Consider the following 24,284-nt stretch of genomic DNA (forward strand, 5'->3'; position numbering starts at 1 on the left):
AAATGTGATGACAATTTAATAGATACTGAGTGAGTTGTTTTGTCAGCTGATAGCATAATAATGAGATTGCTGAGTCTCCATTCACTAGGGGCCAGTGACATCACTGAGAATGCAAACTAAACATTCACTAGGGGCCAGTGACATCACTGACACTTCAGCCTATCCATTTACTAGGGACCAGTGACATCACTGACACTTCAGCCTATCCATTTACTAGGGACCAGTGACATCACTGACACTGCAGCCTATTCAGCCACTAGGAACCAGTGACATCACTGAGAATGCAGCCTATACAGTCACTAGGAACCAGTGACATCACTGAGAGTGCATCCTATCCAGTCACTAGGAACCAGTGACATCACTGAGAATGCAGCCTATACAGTCACTAGGAACCAGTGACATCACTGAGAGTGCATCCTATTCAGTCACTAGGAACTAGTGACATCACTGAGTTCATCCTATCCAGTCACTAGGAACCAGTGACATCACTGAGAGTGAATCCTATCCTATCCAGTCACTAGGAACCAGTGACATCACTGAGAGTGCATCCTATCCAGTCACTAGGAACCAGTAACATCACTGAGAGTGCATCCTATCCAGTCACTAGGAACCAGTAACATCACTGAGAGTGCATCCTATCCAGTCACTAGGAACCAGTAACATCACTGAGAATGCAGCCCATCCAGTCACTAGGATCCAGTGACATCACTGAGAATGCAGCCCATCCAGTCACTAGGAACCAGTAACATCACTGAGAATGCATCCCATCCAGTCACTAGGATCCAGTGACATCACTGAGAATGCAGCCTATCCAGTCACTAGGAACCAGTGACATCACTGAGAGTGCATCCTATCCAGTCACTAGGAACCAGTAACATCACTGAGAATGCAGCCTATCCAGTCACTAGGATCCAGTGACATCACTGAGAATGCAGCCCATCCAGTCACTAGGAACCAGTAACATCACTGAGAGTGCATCCTATCCAGTCACTAGGATCCAGTGACATCACTGAGAATGCAGCCCATCCAGTCACTAGGTACCAGTGACATCACTGAGAATGCAGCCCATCCAGTCACTAGGTACCAGTGACATCACTGAGAATGCAGCCTGTCCAGTCACTAGGGAACCAGTGACATCACTGAGAGTACATCCTATCCAGTCACTAGAAACCAGTGACATCACTGAGAATGCAGCCCCAGTCTCTAGGTACCAGTGACATCACTGAGTGTGCATCCTATCCAGTCACTAGGAACCTCATTGGATCTTCTGCAAGACCATCAGCAATCTGAGTAACCCTGAGGGTACTCATATTGCCCCTCGCAGCCCAGTAGCAGAGACCAGGAAGTCTGCGACGAAAGATGAAATCCCAGAAAACAGGAGCCGGCCCCGCCCACTCCCTGCCCCCAAACGTCCGCAGCCTGTCAATCAGACTAAGGCTTGGGGGAACTGCGAGCGATCTCGCAGAGGGAGACCTGTGCATCTGTAGGTCTCTCACAATCAGTGTTGTATGAAAACCATATGAATCAGGGCCCTTATCCTTTACTGACACAATGCATAAGTATTATACATGACTGCACAATTAGGTACATTCACTCCTGCTCCAGCAGAGCTAACAATCTATTTCCGCTACTATCAACTCACCGTGGTGGATACACCAGAATGCCAATTTACATGACAATGTGTTTTAGAACCACAACTGGAGAGCATCGCAATGACATACTTTGCTGTAAAATAAACCAAGTTACTCGGACAGCCACACAATGCGTCTGTGACCCTCATGTAGTTTCCAGGACAGGTTATAACATTGAAAGAATAGAGGAAAACACATTAAGAATCAATAATCCTGTTGCACATCACTGGAGATGATGGTACATCCCTGTATTGAATTAAATTTAACGTACTGGGTAATTATAAAATAAATTGCAAGGAAACATGCACAAAGCCATTCAGCACATAGCAGTTCTAAAAGCTAACTGTAGGTGGCAGCATTTCCCCATATTCCCCATTTGGGTCAGTGGGAAGATTAGGAATTGGGGACTTTCTGGATTACTCTGACAGATATTTTACATCTATATATTTTGCGTTAACTAGTTTCTGTCTGTACTTCTGCATGGGCTTAAAACAATTACAAGAACTGTAACATATAGAATAGGACTGACATGACGTCAGTTAGGGTTGGTTCAAAGCCAGAGGCGCTTTAAGACAGGAGGGAGCCCGTGTGCAGGCTCTGATTGGGCCCCCGTGATTCCCCGTATTCAATTTGAAAGTAGGCGAAAAACGGCACCCTGCGAAACTTGAACAGGCGGAAAGTTCTCTCCAAATGGGGTAATCAGCCTGACACCCACCAAAAGATACACTGACATGGGGGATCACTATGGCTACCCCCGAATTGGCCTGCTGAAAGTATTTGGGGAATTTAAAAGGTCTCAATAGGTGCTGTTTTGCATTTTTGCGTAAGGGGTAAAGAATAGCATTCAGAAGGGTTTTTTTTAGTGAAATTAAGTAGTCCCATCAAATTTTGGGTACCTACAGTAAAAATGGGGGTAGCATATTTTAAAGTTGCTAAAGTGAAGACTTAAAAATCGTAAAAAAATCCACCTGCCACAAGCACCTGCAAACTTTAAAACACCTGAGGCATACTTGGGGACCCCCTGGAGTCTATTTCGCTAGTTTTTAAGTGTGTTCCCCAACTTTAGTTTTAGTCTTTTTGACCCCAAAATGAAAGAACTTTTTGGTTTGTTCTGAAGTATTTTTAAACTTTTTTTTTACACAGTTTATCTTTGGGGGACTGTCTTAAGCCTGCACGGGTGTTCCCGCAATGTTGTACCCCAAAACCCCAATTGTGCACTTTTTTCCGCCTGCTATTCATAGGCGAAACTTTTTCGCCGGGTCCACTGCATTGACTTTCCGCATTGGCGAAAAGTATTTGAAATTGAATACGGGGATAAGTTTCCGCCTGGCGAAATGACGTCATCGGCGATACTTTTTTTGCTGAAACGGACTTTTCGCCCCAAATTGAATACGGGCCTTAGACGCAATTTTGGCAAGCAAAAAATGCAAAAAAGATACCCGGCACTAGCAGAGTCTCACGAGACCAGCGCCCGCTCTGAATCAGGGCGTTTTTTTATTTTTATTAGAACGGCCTCCTGGCCGCTTGCATAGCTGTGGCTATAGCGAGCGGCCATGATGATGGTCGCGATGGTCGCGACCATCGGGCTTGCGACGAGACCCTTGTGGTAGGGTCTCGTGGCCGCAAGCCCCAGAGAGCTTTCGGCTCTCACAGAGCCGGAAGCTCTCCCACTGACATCACTTGTGATGTCAGTGGGGCCGCCCCCAAACGGTAGGCGTTCCTTCGGGAACGCCTCCGTTTGGCCGGCCACGCCCCCGGCCTGCCTACCAAAGGGGGTGTGCTATCACTCACCATCGACAGCTCGCCCACTTTGTTTCAAGACCCGGAGCGACGGAGTGCCCGTCGCTATCCGGGTCTCGCGCATGCGCACGACGGAGCCGGCTCCGTCGTGCGCATGCACTCTGGGCCACCATCGACCCAGTTGCGAGCGCTCGGCGCTTGCGACCGGGTCTGAATCAGGCCCTGAGGACACATCTGCACAATACAAATAGGTATCATACAGTATATTGTGGGGCAGCTGAATGGTAGAAGGTGGACAGGACTGGGACATATCACAATTCACCACCTATGCTTAAAGGGTTATACAATCATCTGGAAATGATGCTGGTTGAATGGGGCTGATGTTAGTCTCTATTATGCATAATAAAACATTAATTATGCAAAGACAATCGAGATGACTGACCCCCTGCGGAAGAGAGTGATGTTAATTTCCGCTCGTTAGCATCGTTTAATAAAGGTCACTGGCATAGCGTGTTCAAGACGCTTGCCGGATAATGAGCAAAAGTCCAGGGACATATATCAGAGTGATGATTACTAAAAAAATTAAGTGCTGCTTCAGAAAAACATCTCCACGGATATATGCAGGCGGAATTGCGTTTAACCTTTAACTAACTGGCTATAAACTAACAGCCTGGCGTCTGTTTCCCAGTAAGTTCCAGTGCGCAGAGTATGTGGCTATCCTTAGTCCTGGTACCCCGAAACGGTGTCAGCCCTTGTATAATATTACTGGGATCCCTGTAGCTGGGAGAAGCTGCCGATCACATTGGTGGAATATCCAGGTCGGGGATTGGCAATGTGCGGCACTCCAGCTTCTATGGAACTACACCACCCAGCATGCCCTGCCACATATTTGCTGTTAGGGCATGCTGAGACCATGGCAGGTCATGCTGGGATGTATAGTTCCACAGCAGCTGGATGCACACATTGCCTACCCCCGATCTAGATTAAGGGCCGTATTCAATTAGAAGCGAAAAGTCCGTTTCGGCGATACTTTTTCGCCCATGACGTCATTTTCGCCGATTTCAACTAATCCCCATATTCAATTGTAGCGTCTTTTCGCCAGCGCTATAACGCAATGCAATGTAATAGGCGAAATATGAATACCCGGCGGAAAAAAGTGCAGAATTGGGGTTTTTGGGGTGCAGAGGTGCGGAAACCACCCTGCACCTTTCAGACACCCCCTCCTGACGCTAACTGCGTCAAAAAACGCAAAAAAAACCTACAAAGGACACCCCAAATACCTTTAGCAGGGCTAATTGGGGGTACTCACAGTGATCCCCCATGTCAGAGCATCTTTTGGAGGGTGTCAGCCTGATTTCCCCAAAACTGACAGAACTTTTCACCAATTACAGTTTCGTCGGGTCCCGTTTTTCGGCCAATTTGGAATTGAAAACGGGGATAAGCGGGGACAAGTGCGATACTTTTTCGTACCAAAAACCAGCGATAACGGCGAAAAGTCCGGCAACGTTTTCGCTTCTAATTGAATACAGCCCTAAGACTCAAGGAAAATACAGTATATAGAGAAGATATTCCAGCCAGTCATGATGTGGCTAATTTAACAAGTTTTCTTTTAATTCTTTTTTTTTTTTTTAAATCTTTATTTAGAAAGCTCACTAAAACAAATATGAAAGACAAACAGGATAAGCCTTACAAATGAGCAATTTTTAAAATAAAGTTATTGGCAATAAACCAAAAATATAAGGGGATTGGTAGAAGGGAAAGGGGGGGGGGGAGGCGTGGGGGGGGGGGGGGGGTAGAGGTGGGAAACATGACCACCAAGAGAAATAAGGTATCGTAAAGAATACCAGATATTGGACAGAAAGCATTAAAAAAAGAAAGTGCCGCTCGAAGAACAAGAAAAGTATTCAGCTAGTTAGAGGAGTTTGCCACTAGTTAGAGGAGTTTGCCACTAGTTAGAGGAGTTTGTTGGAGGTCAAAGCAGAGAGAGCAGAGCCACCCAATGCGCATGAGTCATCTATGGGTAGCAAGTGTGGAGATCAAAGGTGGAGCGGTGCCATCATATAAGTGAGCCATGGAGCCCACACTTGAGAGAACATATGACCTCTATCATGAAGATAGTAGGTGATATTTTCCATCTCCGCTATATGCCTGATTTGCAACTTTAGGCCAGAGAGGGATGGTGGAAGAGGGTTCTTCAGTTGCGAGCAATCAAACTCCTGGCAGCAACTACATTATGGGATAACAATTTAACATAGCGCTTATTAAAATCAGGAGGGGGGAAACTTAAAAAGGAAGGTCGTTGGGTCCTTTGTAATTGGGTTCTCAAATATATTATTCAGAAGAGTATGGACCAAGGTCCAAAAGGGTTCGAGGATTGGGCGGTAGTATAATTTATAAGAAGTATTTTTAAGGCGAGTAGAGATCGAGTTTTTTTTGCAATTGCCAGTCTCATGTCGTCCCAAGCCTCCTCGTCAAGTGGTGGGCCAAGGTCTACTTCCCAGGAGGATTCATTAGTGGGGAGAACCACATCGACGTGGATATTGTAAATTTGAGAGATCATTCCTCCCCGTAGACATGGGGCAATGTTTACAGAGCCGTTCAAAGGGGGTGAGGTTGCGAAGAAGCAGGGCTTGTGGTAGGGAACCTAAAAAATGCCGTATTTGGAAATATTCAAAGGAAATTAGGGGTTGGGCTGGACATTGTAATTGTAGGTCTGAGAAGGAAAGCCAAAGCGCCTGTGAACTAAAATCAGCAGGGAATTTAAAGGACGCCTGTATCCATGACTTCATGCGGGCCACATGCAAACCTGGGGGAAAATTGGGGTTATGCCATATGGGTGTAAGAAGAGATATAGGGGTGGTGATAGAAAATTTTAATGAGTATAAAGCCCATATCTGTAAAAGGAATTTACTTGTTGGTGGAAGGTTGGAGGAGGGGGGGACGATGTTTCTTCTGTAGGCCCCACAAGGAGGATAGGTCTGGGGAGTTGATATAATTGGATTCAATATCAAGCCAGGAGGTCGCTCCAGGGGGGAGTAGAAGGAAACAATTTGAGAAAAATGTGAGGCTAGGTAGTAGAGTTTAAAATCAGGGAGTCCTCTACTACCCTTGGAGATAGGTTTTTTTAGAATAGTCGAAGATAACCGAGGGGGTTTGCCATTCCAAATAAACCGGTTAAATATTTCTGATTATTGTGAAGGAAGGGGAACTGCCACCGAGAGGGTTTGGAAAAGGTAGAGCCATTTAGAGAGAACATTCATCTTGACTGCTATGATCCTGCCCAGCCATGAGAGTAAGCCGTTTCCAGGAGGCCAGATCTGCTTCAAGCTTTATAAAAAGCTGTGGAAGTTCTCCTGATATAATAATTCGTAACGGGATGTCAGGAAGATCCCAAGATAATTGATTTTCCTATGTTGCCATTTAAAATTGTAGGAGGATTTAATGGCCTCAGCGTCTCGATGAGGAATATGAAGGAGCATGGCCTCCGATTTAGAATAATTAATCTTATACCCAGAGAGTATACTATAGAAGTTTAATAGGTTGGTTAAAGAAATCCGAGGTTGAGTGAGCGTGAGCAAAATATCGTCAGCGAAAAGGGCGACCTTGGAAGACGTATTCCCAACCTGCACTCCATGGATATTAGGGTTCAGTCGGATTAGGGATGCCAGAGGTTCTATCACCAGGGCAAAGATCAAAGGGGACAAAGGGCAGCCCTGCCTGGAGCCATTTGAGATAGGGAAACTGTCGGATGGGACGCCATTGATGGAGACTGTAGCGGAAGGGTTAGAGTAAAGGGTCATGACACCAGACAGGAAGTCTCCCGATATCAGAAATGATCGCAGAGTTTGGGACATAAAAGCTCCAGGAGATTCTATCGAATGCTTTTTTCAGCATCAAGAGAAAGAATTACAGCTGGGGATCTCCTAGAGTTCACGATATGAATTAGGTCTATGGTTCTACGGGTATTATCTCGAGCTTGACGTCCTGGCACAAAGCCCACCAGATCATAGTGGACCAAGGAGGGAAGGACCTAGTTGAGTCTGTTAGCTAAAATTTTGGCATAGATTTTAACATCTAAGTTGAGAAGGGAGATAGGTCTATAATTAGCACAATTGTGCGGGTCCTTACCCTCCTATCACAACGATCCTAGCCTCAAGCATATCCGTAGGGACGGAGCCCCCATGTAGAACATCATTAAAAAGGGAATGCAGGTGGGTTTAATTCTTTTCATAGTAGCTTGTCCTTTAAATGTAATACCGCAATGGGCATTGCAGTGCGTATTACTGTGACTTTACACAGAAAATCCCATTACTCACTCCAGAACACACCGCATGTTAACCCAGCGGCAGAGAGCCGGCCGCTGCTAGCGACTGATTTCCCTCATGTCGCTGAGGCGTTTCTTCCAATTAACACAGGAGCTCAGAGCCGTCGCGCTCGCACTCATCCAGCCGGAGTTGTGGATAATTAGAACAGCTGGTAAAGAGCAGAACGTGCTCCGCTTCTGTACGTGTGCTGCAGGATCTCTGGAGAGATAGTGAGGGCTGCATGCTCTGCCCCAGGTAAACACAGAGACGTTATCAGCGCTGATCTGTACAATACCACATTCCACAACACCGTGCAACTTCATACGCATTCTTCACATACTGACTACACCGCACAATGGACGGTGGGACCCCTGGCCTAATGTATGCACAAGGTAACTGAACCTCTAAGGAGCCTCTGCAGTGTAATAACTGATCAACTGATGTGAAATATACTGGCCCTAATGTTGTGTTTTAAATAGTATTAGTGTATTTCATTATGGATTAAGGGGCATATGTATCAAAGCTTGATGTGAGATAAAATTGTGAGATATATATCACCAACCAATCAGCTTCTAGCTTACATTTTGCAGGTTGTGTTTTAAGAAATGTTAGTTTGGAGCTGATTGGTTGGTGATATATATTTCACAATTTTATCTCACATCAAGCTTTGATACATATGCCCCTAATTGTACAGCTTCTGATATGAAGCCTCATGAATTCGTTAGTAGCAGTTTCGTTTTTAACTTTTTATGCCAGCAAACGTGACATCCAGGGAACGGGTAAAACAACACAATAACACTGCCATCCGCATTGCACGGACGTATCTATAATGGGTGCAGGGTGTGTGGGGAACACGGGCCCCTGGGTCCAGGAAGGCCCCGCACCGCACACCCTGCACATATAATATTACTTACCTCTCCGGAGTCCCACTTCGGCGCGGGCGTCCAGCGCTGTAAAACGACTGGAAAATGGCCGCAGGGGCCATTTTCCCGTCGTTTGCGCATGCGCAGTACAGGGAAAATGCCCGCCGCGGCCATTTTCCCGGTGACCTGTGCATACACTATAGACTCTGGGCGCACTCTAGTGCCCAGAGTCTATAACTCCGGCGCTGGCCGCGTACAGCTCAGTGCGCTGCCGGCCGCAGAGGAGGGGGCCCGTGTCAGAGACTGGACACGGGCCCCCCTACTCTCTAGAAACGCACCTGCCTGTATTACTGTAGATTGTGCTGAAACCCCCCCACAGACACACCCCCCAGCACCATGTGACCTCAATTTCACAGGCCTCTTGCAGAGCCTCAGTTTAACCTGTAATTGCTGAAAGACAGTAATAGACATTATGGTGACTATCTCAGATACGTACAGATTTGAGATGTGTATCTTTGCTGCAGTTGCGCTATGAAGCCCCTTTCATCGCACGCCTGGTCCCATGAGACTCCACTAGCACCGGGCGACCTTTTTCTGTCTTTTCTTTTGACGAACATGCGTCTAAGTGGCAATGCGATGCGACTAAGATGCACCAGGAGTCTGTGCTAATTCATTTAATATGCAACACTTGTATATCTGTTTGCACCTGAGGCCCCTATTTATCAACGATGGATAACACCAGTGCAATTTATCGTTTAGTATCACTGATACAAACGGAAAAATGTACTGGTATTTATCAATACTTGGTCCTGCGAACTCCAGCAGAGTCCTCCTGGTCTGCGAGGTCCTCCGCTGGGCAGCTGGCATCGTAACGCTGCCAGCAACGGGGCTCCTGTGTTATGCACATGACACGGGGACCCGGCAGTGCTTTGAAGGCTTCGCTGAAGCTGGAGGGGCACCGCCGGGACACAACTGCCGGCAATGGGGGCCGCATCGCTCTCGCCATCTAAAAGATGTTAAACCCAGAAAGGAGGCATGACCCTTTTTCAGTAAGCGCTAAATGGGGTTATGCTTCATTGATAAATGGGGGTCCGAGTCTCTGAATGTGTATACGAAGTGCTACAATGTAGCGGCCGCAGCTTCCAAATTCCGTTGTGCTTCATATACAGACTGAGGTGCGCACACCGATATACAAGTGTCACCTATCAAATGAATCAGCACTGTCTGTGGCTGCGTCCTAGCCGCATTTTCGGCAAAAGAAGATGCCCGTCGCTAGCAAAATAGCACGGGACCTGGCGGCTCACTCAAGTTGTGCTGTTTGGCGTATTGAGGATAGATGTATTTGGACACATCTGACATAAAAGAGTATCTGCAAAATGAAGCCGGTACAAATGCCAGGCCTCTTACTTGTTTTCTGGAAGATCGATGACGGTGTGGAATAAAGTTCCGCTGACTGGTACGATCTCCGGTAGACTGTTCTCCCTCCTCTCCTTCCGGGCAGGGTGGGTGGCTGACAGGCTACGGGCTTGTGCCTCCTCCAAGCTGACCAGTTTCATCGGAAGCGATCCAACCGGCAGCGTCATACTCTTTACTATACGGCACTCTGGAGAGAGAAGACAAAAACCGCCGTCTATCAGTCTCATGATATTATTAGCATTTATTTATAAGGCGCTACAACTCTCTGCAGCGGTTTCCCTCTGTGCTTCTTGCCAAGACCTTTCTATCATCCAGGCAGGGTTCTTTTGCACAGATTAATAAATGACAAGCCTTTAGGAAATGGAAAACCATTTAAAAAGGATGCGGTCGCATTAGGGAAGAACCAAGAACATAACATAAAAACACAGCGCACACGGCAAAACCTTCTCTGGCACAGGGAGAGTATTTCCGTAGCGAGGGAACATCAGCCTAATTACCAGAATAAACATGGTGACGCCCAGGACAAGAAAGCCGCACAGACCACAACAATAACATAATAGCTGCAATACACGCTTACTCATCACAACAGCAGAACGGCGGACAAATAAAAGGATAATCAACACGTTAGTAAACTGGATTTTGTTTTTAGAATAGCGGCTGAATATTGAAGATGTGCTGACTGGGCAGAGATTTCATAGTACATAATGAACTACAGACCGATCATGTATTAGCAGAAGGTGGTTACTGCCTACAGGAAAACACCTACAGGGGTATTCAATATGGGAGCGATAACATCGTTTTTGCGTTAATATCGGAGCTATGACGTCATTATCGCAGGTTTTAGTTGTACACCGTATTCAATATCAAAGACTTATCGCAGTTTTGAAAAGTCTTTGATAAAAAACGGGGATAGCTTTTCACCATTGAATAGGTGTCGAAAAAAAGTGAAAAATTTGGGTTTAGGGGTGCAGGCTTAAAAAAAATAGCCTGCACCCCTGGGACAGACATTTAAAAAAGAACTGTGTCAAAAAAAAGTTTTAAAAAAAAATAGGGACAGCCCAAAAAATGTATTTAAAAATTGGGGTGAAAAAAAAAAGAATCGGAAAAAATTGATTAAAAATAGGGAAATAGGTTCAGGGCTATTCTGCAAGGATGCGGCACGTGTTTTCTAGAATAGATTTATAGCGGCAGGTGCACAATTGCAGAATTTTTAAAAACTTACTTTAGGGACATCAAAATATGCTAGTACCCATTTTCATGTACCCCAAATTTGATGGGACCACTTAAAAAAACGAAAAAAATAACCTAAGTGCTCTTCTGCATCACTTCTTCAATGTCGGGAAAAAAAACACCTGCTGCGGCTATTTAAATCCCCGACTTTCAATTAAAGGCTAAAACGGGGGTACCCATAGTGTTCCCCCATGTTTTTACAACTTTAAGGGGGGTCTTACAATTATTTTAAGGAAAAATTCGTAACTTTACGCAAATCCAACTTCGGAGTTTCCCGTTTTCGTTAATGTTATATTGAATACGGGGATAAGCGGGAGCGCGCACCATACTTTAACGCAGGTAAAAACTCTGATATGAAACGTTCACTTCGACAGTGAAGTTAACGTTTCATATTGAATACCCCTGTTAATGTATGAAAGTTGGACAAAGCTGACATTAACCTGATTACGTCTATTTGATGTAGGAATCCTTGGATGCTCATCAATTGACTCACATGGTCAGTTATTTAACCCCATACTGTGGAATCGTTACCAATGGGTAAATCAATCATTACTTTAAGCCAGCGTTTCCCAAGCCACGGCCCAGGGACTAATGCAGCAGGGGCACAGAATTACAGCGAAGGGAAGAACCTACCTGTCGGGATAACTCTGCAGGCACGTACAGTAAGTGGCAAATGATATGGTACGGCTTTACAGTAGGATGGAGGGATGATTACACCGTATTGCTGGAGGAGGGTGGTGATTGAGTGGTGAAATTATATGACTGCAGGGGGCTGAAGAAAAAATTAATGGATCGAGGGATGAAATGATAGGGAGAGAGGGATGGATGGGATGCTATAGATAAGGAGGGAGGGATGACATGATTTGACTGTAGGAGGATGGGATGGAGGGATGAAATGATAGGGATTGGGATATAGGGATGGCATGATATGACTGTAGGAGGATGGGATGGAGGGATGAAATGATAGGGATTGGGATATAGGGATGGCATGATATGACTGTAGGAGGATGGGATGGAGGGATGAAATGATAGGGATTGGGATATAGGGATGGCATGATATGACTGTAGGAGGATGGGATGGAGGAATGAAATGATAGGGATTAGGATATAGGGATGGTATGATATGACTGTAGGAGGATGGGATGGAGGGATGAAATGATAGGGATTGGGAGAGAGGGATGGGATGCTATAGATGGGGAGGGAGGGATGACATGATATGACTGTAGGAGGATGGGATGGAGGGATGAAATGATAGGGATTGGGAGAGAGGGATGGGATGCTATAGATGGGGAGGGAGGGATGACATGATATGACTGTAGGAGGATGGGATGGAGGGATGAAATGATAGGGATAGGGAGAGAGGGATGGGATGCTATAGATGGGGAGGGAGGGATGACATGCTATAGATGGGGAGGGAGGGATGACATGATATGACTATAGGAGAATAGGATGGAGGGATGAAATGATAGGGATTGGGAGAGAGGGATGGGATGCTATAGTTGGGGAGGGAGGGATGACATGACTGTAGGAAGATGGGATGGAGGGATGAAATGATAGGGATTGGGAGAGAGGGATGGGATGCTATAGATGGGGAGGGAGGGATGACATGATATGACTGTAGGAGGATAGGATGGAGGGATGAAATGATAGGGATTGGGAGAGAGGGATGGGATGCTATAGATAAAGAGGGAGGGATGATATGATATGACTGTAGGAGGATGGGATGGAGGGATGAAATGATAGGGATTGGGATATAGGGATGGCATGAAATAAATGGGGAGGGAGGGATGACATAATATGACTGTAGGAGGATGGGATGGAGGGATGAAATGATAGGGATTGGGAGAGAGGGATGGGATGCTATAGGTGGGGAGGGAGGGATGACATGATGTGACTGTAGGAGGATGGGATGGAGGGATGAAATGATAGGGATTGGGATATAGGGATGGCATGATATAGATGGGGAGGGAGGGATGACATGATATGACTGTAGGAGGATAGGATGGAGGGATGAAATGATAGGGATTGGGAGAGAGGGATGGGATGCTATAGATGGGGAGGGAGGGATGACATGATATGACTATAGGAGGATAGGATGGAGGGATGAAATGATAGGGATTGGGAGGGATGGATGGGATGCTATAGTTGGGGAGGGAGGGATGACATGACTGTAGGAAGATGGGATGGAGGGATGAAATGATAGGGATAGGGAGAGAGGGATGGGATGCTATAGATGGGGAGGGAGGGATGACATGCTATAGATGGGGAGGGAGGGATGACATGATATGACTGTAGGAGGATAGGATGGAGGGATGAAATGATAGGGATTGGGAGGGATGGATGGGATGCTATAGATGGGGAGGGAGGGATGACATGATATGACTATAGGAGGATAGGATGGAGGGATGAAATGATAGGGATAGGGAGAGAGGGATGGGATGCTATAGATGGGGAGGGAGGGATGACATGATATGACTGTAGGAGGATAGGATGGAGGGATGAAATGATAGGGATTGGGAGGGATGGATGGGATGCTATAGATGGGGAGGGAGGGATGACATGATATGACTGTAGGAGGATGGGTTGGAGGGATGAAATGATAGGGATTGGGAGAGAGGGATGGGATGCTATAGATAAGGAGGGAGGGATGACATGATATGACTGTAGGAGGATGGGATGGAGGGATGAAATGATAGGGATTGGGATATAGGGATGGCATGAAATAAATGGGGAGGGAGGGATGACATAATATGACTGTAGGAGGATGGGATGGAGGGATGAAATGATAAGGATTGGGAGAGAGGGATGGGATGCTATAGATGGGGAGGGAGGGATGATATGATATGACTGTAGGAGGATGGGATGGAGGGATGAAATGATAGGGATTGGGATATAGGGATGGCATGATATAGATGGGGAGGGAGGGAGGGATGACATGATATGACTGTAGGAGGATGGGATGGAGGGATGAAATGATAGGGATAGGGAGAGAGGGATGGGATGCTATAGATGGGGAGGGAGGGATGACATGATATGACTGTAGGAGGATAGGATGGAGGGATGAAATGATAGGGATTGGGAAGGATGGATGGGATGCTATAGATGGGGAGGGAGGGATGACATGATATGACTGTAGGAGGATAGGATGGAGGGATGAAATGATAGGGATTGGGAGAGAGGGATGGGATTCTATAGATGGGGAGGGAGGGATGACATGATATGACTGTAGGAGGATGGGATGTAGGGATGAAATGATAGGGATTGGGAGAGAGGGATGGGATGCTATAGATAAGGAGGGAGAGATGACATGATATGACTGTAGGAGGATGGGATGGAGGGATGAAATGATAGGGATTGGGATATAGGGATGGCATGATATAGATGGGGAGGGAGGGATGACATGATATGACTGTAGGAGGATGGGATGGAGGGATGAAATGATAGGGATTGGGAGAGAGGGATGGGATGCTATAGATAAGGAGGGAGGGATGACATGATATGACTGTAGGAGGATGGGATGGAGGGATGAAATGATAGGGATTGGGAGAGAGGGATGGATGGGATGCTATAGATAAGGAGGGAGGGATGACATGATATGACTGTAGGAGGATGGGATGGAGGGATGAAATGATAGGGATTGGGAGAGAGGGATGGATGGGATGCTATAGATAAGGAGGGAGGGATGATATGTTATGACTGTAGGAGGATGGGATGGAGGGATGAAATGATAGGGATTGGGAGAGAGGGATGGGATGCTATAGATAAGGAGGGAGAGATGACATGATATGACTGTAGGAGGATGGGATGGAGGGATGAAATGATAGGGATAGGGAGAGAGGGATGGATGGGATGCTATAGATGGGGAGGAAGGGATGGGATGCTATAGATGGGGAGGGAGGGATGACATCATATGACTGTAGGATAGGATGGAGGGATGAAATGATAGGGATAGGGAGAGAGGGATGGGATGCTATAGATGCTATAGATGGGGAGGGCAGTATTAATTTTGACAAAGATTTTAAATTTAGTTTTAGTCGCTTATTTGTAGTTGGTAAAAAGTCACATTTTAGTGTCTTTTTTTATTTAGTCAGTGGACCTCAGTTTTCATTTTATTTTAAGTTTAGTTAATGTTTTAGTGATCATTTTTGCAAACAGTGTAAAGATGCTGTATTGGATTTTACTGAAGAACTTTTCTGTAAATTCCCTTGAGAACTTGAAGTCAGCATTCCTTTACCCGTGAGCTGTGGGTGATCACCTACAGCTATTGCGATTGGCCAGGATGATGGTCGCGATCGGGGCTCGCGACGAAACCCTTGTGGTAAAGTCTCGTGACCGCAAGCCCCAGAGAGCTTCTGGCTCTATCACAGGTGATGTCTGTGGTGCCGCCCACAAATGGCAAGCATTCGCTTGGGAACGCCACTGTTTGTGAAGTCACCCCCCCGCCACGCCTACAAAACAGGGCGAGCTGTCGATCAACATCGACAGCCGCCCCTTTTGTAGTGAGCCAGGCTTGCGAGTGGGTCTGAATCAGGCCCACAGGACGGGATGCATAATTTTGCACGCAATGCCTTCCGCCCCTCATCGCATGCATGCTATCATCAATTACACCGGTATGAATGAAGAAAATTGCAAAGGACAGCTCTCCTGACTGAGAAGTCCCTCTGCACATGTGTCGTATGACGCGCCTGCCACGGTGGGGGCTGGTAGGAAGCCGATTGGGTCCCTCTCACAGCACAATGCGCGGTAAGAAGCTCATAGGCTTCTATTAGGCAGCGCGATCCGAAGATGGCGTTGCCCACCTGGTCCAAGCTATGGAAAGCTTTTTCTTTGGTCAGAAAAGCGGTCACATCCGTCCCTCAGTGGGTTACAGAGGGGTGTACAGCAATGAGGACAGCAGGGTTTGTTTCTGGAGATGCAAGAACAAAACAAAGTGTTCCGCCCTACCTGGCCTGCATGGTGCCTGGGGAGCCAAGCCAAGGATTCACACTGGCCAAATACCTGCATCAAAGTGATTGCACTACATGTATGGGGAGAAATATCACACACGTGTAGCAGCATGAGTACGCAGATGAGGAAAAATAGCAGACACGTTACACGGGTAGTATACCAGATAACCTGTGGATGTTATTTTATACTGAGGAGCAGGTGAGATGAGTAAAGATGGCAGCCAGCTATCCTGTTACCTGTAGGTGACGCCTTGGCGGCTGGGAAGAGGTCACTGCAGTCCCTCGGCCTGGTTGGGGAAGTCGGGCTTTTATTGAAGATCTGTTCCACATGGTTGAGGATAAACTCGATGACCACCTGCTGGACGCGCACTTCCAGGAAAGCCGCGTCTCCGTTACACCCGGCATCCTCGATTTCTTTGGACCTAGGAATGGAAATCTGGGGTGACGCCATTGCTGCGGCACAGTATGCGCGGTTTACAAGGTAAGTTTGGCTTCAGGTTATTTTTCTAGCAACTTTTATTTATTATAGCCTGATATATAATCAAACTGCGTACTCCGCTGGACATTGTCATTTCAACTATCGCAGGAAAGAAGATTCCAACTGGTTCATACATTTGTATTTAATTACATTTAATATTGAAACTATCCTCATTTGTGTATATGACACTTCGTTACATTTTTATATTGCGTACAAATAGAGTTATGTCACTGGCGAGTTGCTTCACTACATTATCATGGTGTATAAGTAGACGCCTTGATGGACCGGGATCGGTATGAATGACCGCCAGACCTATGTCACCGGCAGCAGTGAAGATCCCAACAGTTAATTAAGGTAAGTATAACTAACCCTCTCCCCCCCTAACCCTCCCTTAGGGGTGCCTAACCCTAACCTCCCCCCCAAGTGACTAACCCTAATCCCCCCTGTAAGTGCCCCCCCCTGTAACCTCCCCTTCCCCTAGCCTAACCCTAACCCTCCCGGGGGGTGCCTGACCCTAAGTTTCCCCCCGGGAGCACCTAACCTAACCCTCCCCCCCCCGCGGCTATCCGCGCCCGCTGCCCGGCATACCTTCGTTCGGTATGCCGGGCGTTGGGCTTCCGGCGTAGGGATAATGAGAGGCGTCAGGAATTTGACGCCTGTCATTAGTCCCCTGTCGGGATTGCACAGTCAGGAAGCCGGCGGTCGGCATTTCGACCGTCGGCTTCCTGACTGCATCCCGATAAAACGTGTCTAAAAATTGGATCACGTGTCCCTGACCGTACATATGTCAATGTTCTTTCTTGTGTGAGTCGTTTCCTACGTAGATTTGAGGAGTAAATACATTTAAATAAGCCCCCTATGCATTGACCAGCTGCGGGGTGACCTTATGTAACTTTTCAAATATTAAGAGTTTTCCCAACAACAGAATTGTTACAATATTGGCAACCACTTTGTAACACATTGTAGATGTGCAGTAACCCATAGTAACTAATCAGCATAACTTGCCCTTGGATGGTCCAAACCTATTGCGGATTGGTTGCTAGGTTTGAATTTTTTTTTTTTTTATCTGTTAGTAAATAATAAAAAGTGTCTTCACACGGGAGTTTTGTAAATGATGGCTAATTAACTCTACCGGAGCAGATTGGGTGCCCAGACCAGGGCTAGGTTCCGGATGTGCATGTTTGTGGTGGAGCTGAAGGAGGCGATGTGTGTCAGGTGTCTGCTCAGGTATTCCAGGGTCCTGTAACATGAAATACAAGAGACAATGAGCACAGAATAGGCTACATACACTCACGTCACTGTATCACTACCACCTGCAAAAAGCAAATTGATTAAGATGAAAAAAACTGTTGAGATTATGAGAAGCTGAGTCTACAGATGCAGCGGTATGTTCTCTCCAGCAGTAGCTGGGTGACTTGATAAAAGCTGGAGGCCCCTTTTACAAGGAAACAGCGATCCAGGTGTTCGCCTCAACCTCACCAAAAAATGGATCATCGGCTACATCTGATCAGCTGCAATAAATTTCACTGACAGATGACAGGTGCCATAACTATTTTACAGCTCCAAATGTATGAGACCCATCACTGGCAGGCTATCTCTGCTAGTAATAAATTATAAATTCCCGGTTCTCCCCTACACACTCTGCATTCATGTCTTATCACCACTTATCTCTTACCTGATCTTTTTGATCAGCTAAAGACTTGAACCTCTTTATCATCTATTATCATAACCTCCTGTAACTCGGCCAGACTTCTCCTGTGCTGCACCAGTCCTTTGGGATGCTCTCCCTCATTCTTTCAGACGGTCTCCTAACCTACAAAGCTTTAGGGGTCATGCAAGGCGGCCACCGCAGATGCACAAAAGGGGCCAGGAAATCTCCATCAGCCGACAGAGATCCTGGCGTCTTCACTTCCCCCCCAACGGTGGCTACATGCCTCCGTTTTGGGAAAAGGGGGCCCTACGCTGCCTCCTCACGGCCCAGAAATGGCAGCAGTCTGATCATCCCTATATGTTTATCTGTGGCTGGGTCATTGCTCAAAACACTTGGATATATTTCCCTTGTTTCACTCTGTTAGTCTACAAAATAAAAAGATAATATAGTGTGATGTAGAGATTACAGTATCTACAGTATGAGCTACAGGAACCATTGGCCCCAAAGCAGCTGTTAGAACTGTTCCAGCCCTCGAGATTCGCAGTTCGACCGGATTCCTAAGTTCTCCTTGAAATTCATTTAAAATAGCAACCAGAAGCCAAATGCTTTAGTCAAGCACGCTAAACGAACGGTGAACGCATTTGTCGAACAACTGCAGAGAAATACGCAGCATCGGCTGCATTCATTCAATTAACGACGTCCTGAGTGAGCCTATGGACCCGCAGAATGCCCACCGGGAACTGAGACGCCGGAGCCATATTTCTTGCATGCGGGATCGCAGGCACAGGATGCGAAACGCCCCTGAAATGGTCACCACACACCTGCGTTTATTGCCGCCACTCCCAATCACTTCCTACAAACGCTCCCTCACTGTCAATCACACCGCAAGTAAATAATGTACCTTGACGCATGCACCGTGCGACTCAGACCCCGTGGTCGGATCTTTCCGACTTGCAAAAGTTTGAGAACTTCCCTCAGTTTTTAGAACTTCTGCGTAGATTTGGCGAGCAGGAACCTCCATCTCCTGCATGTGTTGCACTTATGTTCCTCTACCCAGGAAAGGAACTTTGGTGCCAATAGTAAGTTTTCCTAGTTTGACAGACTGCATCATATCCTGACAGCCCTGTTACATTCCAGTCGACAGCTCAGAGATTCATGTCAGCTGACTGTAACCATGTAAGGATTTTATTCCAGCCCATACCGCGGCCCCGTAGCATAAATACAGGCGGATTCTCATGAGCAGGTCTGTGGACACTTAGGGACCCAGCCACTAGGAAAGCTGGTAACACCCCACTTGTTGTATATAAATCACCTCTCTGCTACACAGGGTTGTAAACTGAGCTGTCCAGAATGACTTGTTCTCCGTGATACAGTCTGGTGTCTGCAGGTTCTGGATCCGGAGCTAATTCTAAACACACATAAATATTTATCTTGATGGTTAAAAAATGCCGTAAATTCTTCTTCATAGGAGAATCCAGAATCCCAGAAGCTATATACGGTGCAGATGGTCTGAGCTCGTCACACGGATTAGTCACGTATGTCACGTCACACTATAGATAGGTGAATACTGTAGTCATGTATAGTGAACACATCACAAGTGATGTCAGCGGGAGAGCTTACGGCTCTGTTTGAGCCGAAAGCTCTCTGGGGCTTGCGGCCACGAGACCCTACCACAAGGGTCTCGTCGCAAGCCCAATGGTCGCGATGGTCTTGACCATCGCGACCATCATCATGGCCGCTCGCATTAGCTGTGGGTTGGAACCCACAGCAATGCGAGCGGCCAGGAGGGCGCTCCATAAAAAAAAAAAGACGCCCTGATTCAGAGCGAGCGCTCTGTCTGAGTGTCCGACTCTGGATCAGGGCCAGAGTACGATATTGCCGGGAACTGTCAAACTGGAGAAACCATGTAGCAATGCAAGGGGTGCAAATACTTATATTTTATTTGCATGCAGGGTAAATACTGGCTGCTTTTGCATGTAGCCCATAAATACTGCACAGCTTTATTCTTTACACTGCATTTTAGATTTCATGTTTGGACACCTCCCTCCCAAATCTAAATCTCTGCACATTTTAAATCTGCTCCATCTGCCGTGCAACATGGTGTTACCAAGATGCATAGTTACCTTCTCTATCGTACTCTGGGCCCAATTCAGACCCGGTCTCAAGGCTGCATTTGCACGCAGCCTATCGATGTTTGCAAACCGCGCATGTGTACAAGATGTAGGTCGTGTGCGCGAACCAGTCACTGTGATCGGGAAGCGTTCGCAGCCAGTACACAGACGCTCCGCAAGCATGAGTGACAGGAGTGCCATTTGTGGGTGGTGACAGGGGGTGGTCGATGGTAATGGGGGGGGTGTTGTGGTGCGAACGCAGGCGTGTCTGTGCATCTGAACGCCATTTCAGGGGCGTACATAATAAAGATGCAGCGTCAGCATACACGTCACATGGCTGAATTACATACAGCAGCACTCGCAGTGCTTTCGGTAGGGTATGGTCAGACACAAGTGCAGCGTATGGGTCCGATGTCAGCCGATGTTACCGACTGTTTCATACACTTCCTGGAGATGACGTATGTTACTAAGGGAAAGTGGGCGTCTTGTGTCAGGCTGGTGGGCGTCTAATTTCATACCGCCATCGCATGGCAAGACATAGTGGGCGTGCTAACGTCTTGCTAGCGATCGCAGGATTTGCATACTTTGACTGCGGACGCCTGCGTGCGAACGCAGCCTTGCGACCGGGTCTGAATCAGGCCCTCTATTCCCAAAGCTGAATCAGGCCCAGAATGCGAACGGAGTGTCAATAATACCGTATGAACGTATACAAAGGGGCCTATTAACTAAATAATATTTGTGGTATATTGCCGGAAAATACCTGTTTTCAGGGGGTACTAGCAAATATTAAGTATCCCCAGAATGTATGAAGGAGGGTTCGCATCAGATGTCTTCCGATGGGATAACATAATTTCCAGATGCATTCCCTCTTTCACTACCGGAAGAAGCGGACTGGCGCCGTGAAACGCGTAGTGAGATTTTAGCGAGACTTCTTACTGCGATTTGGATGTTATGCTTTATTTTGTGCATTTTTTTTCTTTCACTATCTGATATTTCAGATATTTCCATTTTATTGTTTTGTGTTTCTCTTATACCTGTTTAGATGCAATGTATTGTCTGACATAGCGAGAAACGCGTATATTGTAATATGTGTACACTTATCTCCAGAACAATTTGCTAACTATTTTAAAAAAAAGCCTGACTCTATGGGCTCGATCCAATTAGGCGCCAGTCAGTGTGGCTGTATACCGCACTTACGTTATCGCCGGACTCATATGGCTGCGAGCAAAAACGTGCGAGTCCGGGAGGACCACAAGAGGAGTGAATTTTGCGCTGTTATAAAGGCGACCCTAACCCTTCGGTCCTATTAGGATCGAGCTCTATGTATAAATAAACTGTTGTTTCAACTTTCACCCGCAGTTTGGTTTATATAGCTCACTATGGCCCTGATTCAGAGCCGGACGCTCTGACCAGAGCGCTCGCTCTGAATCAGGGCCCACCTCCATTAATATGGAGCGTCCTCCTGGACGCTCGTATAGCTGTGGGTCACCACCCACAGCATATACGAGCGCGCAGGATGATGGTCGCGATGGTCTTGACCATCGTGACCATCGCCACTGCGAGCAAAAGTCTGCGGTTCAGTTTTTCAACCGCAAGGCCAGGAGTGATTTTGGCACTATCAGAGCCAAAATCACTCCCACTGACATCACTAGTGATGTCAGTGGGGCCGGCTTCAGACGGTAGGCCTTGGGAACGCCTCCGTCTGGCAGGCATGCCCCCGGCACGCCCACCAAAGGGGGCGTGCTGTCAGTCAACATCGACAGCACGGCCCCTTTGATGAGACATTACGAGCGAAGGAAAGTCCTTCGCTCGTCGCGTCTCGCGCATGCGCACGACGGAGCTCACTCCGTCGTGCGCATGCGTAGTGCAGACCATCGACCCACTTGCGAGCGGACAGCCGCTCGCGAGTGGGTCTGAATGAGGGCCTATATGTGAGTAAGGTATTTTTCCTACTGAGTATCGCAGTGTCACAGACACATTTCTCATAGATGAATCACATTCATGGGAACCAGGGGTATTACCCCACACAGAATTACAGTGTCATAGACCCCATCTGAAGTGCATTTCTAAATACATTTTCTAAGTGTTCCTATCAGCGCCGTAGAGTACTTTTCCTTTTACAGACTATCTTAGGGTCTTGTTAGGAGACCCTTTCTCCTTAGGCCGCAGATTCGAACACACCTAGAAGTGGGGTCGATCCCATTCTATTTTGCTAAATAGTCACCCTATAGTAGCCTATGGTCTACTGTTTTGCAAAAATATCCAATGGTCGCGCACATGCATGTTCTGCTGGCCGCCGCACATGCGTGGTCTGCTGACCGCCGCACATGCATGGTCTGCTGGCGCGCAGTAGAAGGGAAGTGATCGCTTTTCTGATCATTTTACTTCTTTAAACATCGCAGGGACAGGCTCCTTTCAGAGCCAATGTCCCTGCAGGTGATTTTTATGTAGACGTGGGGAAATTGGAATTCATTAGTGCCGCGAATAGTGGCGATAAGGAATTCAAAATTATCCAGTTTGACACCCGATATTTAGTAAATATGGGCCTGATTCAGAGTGGTATGCCTCATGGCGCGAGATGCCTGGTCCCGCGCAATTCTGCTAGCGCCAGGAGTCTGTTTTGTAGAAAATGTACTAGGACGCATCAGGAGACTGCGATGATTCATTTGATATGCGACACTTGTCTGCGACTGAGGGCCTGATTCAGAGCCACTCGTAAGCGGCCGCTCGTTCGTTCCGAGCGTTGTTTGCCCAACTGCGCATGCGTACGGATTTTAATACGCATGCGCGAACCAGTCAGTGCGGCCGAAAATCGTTTGTTCGCTAAATAGCGAATGCCTGCTATTTTGAGTGACAGGAGGAGGCGTATGTGGGTGGTAACAGGGGAAGGTGCTTGAAAACGGGGAGTGGAGATCAGAACGCAGGCGCGCTTAAAGGTCAAAACGGGCGTTTTAAGGGTGTGCATAATTAATACAGCAGCGTCATTGACCATGTCACTGGGTTATTTTATAGTCAGAACTGCTCGCAAGATTGTGGTAGGAAAAACCAACCACAAGAATAGCGAGCAGCTCATACGCTGGTCGATGTACTCGATTAATCTAATAAATAGCGGACATGACGTAGGATGCAAGCGGCCAGGGGGCGTAGTTATCCAAAAAACGACCGCAAGTTTTGTTCGCTCGTTCAGACATGGAGGCGTCAACAGACCGCAAAGAGCGAACGGTTCATTTGAATAGCCACCCCTTTTCCTGAACGACCGTCCGCAAATAGCGTCCGGCTCTGAATCAGGCTCTGAGTCTGAAGCACAACTGAACTGGCTGTGGCAAAAGACTGCGGCCGCTGCATTGTACCACTTCGTATATATATATATATCTCAAATGAATCAGTGCAGTCTCCTGGTGCATCCTAATCACACTGCATTGCATCTAAGATGAATTTTTGGCAAAGAAAAGTCACACACAAAAAAAAATCACCCTGCGCTAGCAGAGTCGCAAAGGACCTGGGTCGCCGAGAGGGGCTGTTTGGCGTGACTGCAGTAACGATAAAGCAGGAGGACACATCTGTACGCTGTTATGCAGTACTACACATATTGCCCCTAATCCTGAGACGGTTATATGACCGCAAATAGCGAGTTTAGCAGACTACGAATTTACGCGTTTCTGCTTCTCTCTGGCCAAGTCGGGACAGATTTTGGACCGAACTCTCTTTGCACAAAATGGTTGTTTTTTGGTCCGCGACGCTCAAGAGATCTGCCTTATGGGAGTGTTGTAGGAATAGCGCTACTGAAAGGACTTTCAAACCATAAGGTCCAATTTAACGAGCATAGAAAGTTACTAAAACACATGTACAGGTTTGTGCCATATTGATGTTGTCTTTATATATAAATGTCCAAAAAAACACCCATTTATATTGTC

General features: G+C 46.9%; 1 protein-coding gene across 1 annotated transcript in view; it reads right to left on the reverse strand.

The window, feature by feature from the left end:
• Positions 1 to 24,284, reverse strand: part of ARHGAP31 (Rho GTPase activating protein 31) — a 165,754-nt gene that overhangs the window by 12,404 nt on the left and 129,066 nt on the right. The window contains exons 5-7 of the mRNA XM_088461439.1: positions 17,741 to 17,848; positions 16,368 to 16,552; positions 9,946 to 10,141 (exon numbers count right to left, since the gene is read on the reverse strand). Coding sequence (XP_088317565.1) covers positions 9,946 to 10,141; positions 16,368 to 16,552; positions 17,741 to 17,848 — 489 coding nt within the window. The remainder of the gene's footprint in view (positions 1 to 9,945; positions 10,142 to 16,367; positions 16,553 to 17,740; positions 17,849 to 24,284) is intronic.

The sequence above is a fragment of the Taudactylus pleione genome, unplaced genomic scaffold, assembly GCF_031769625.1.
Source record: "Taudactylus pleione unplaced genomic scaffold, aTauple2 ptg001050l, whole genome shotgun sequence".
Classification (NCBI taxonomy): Eukaryota; Metazoa; Chordata; class Amphibia; order Anura; family Myobatrachidae; genus Taudactylus; species Taudactylus pleione.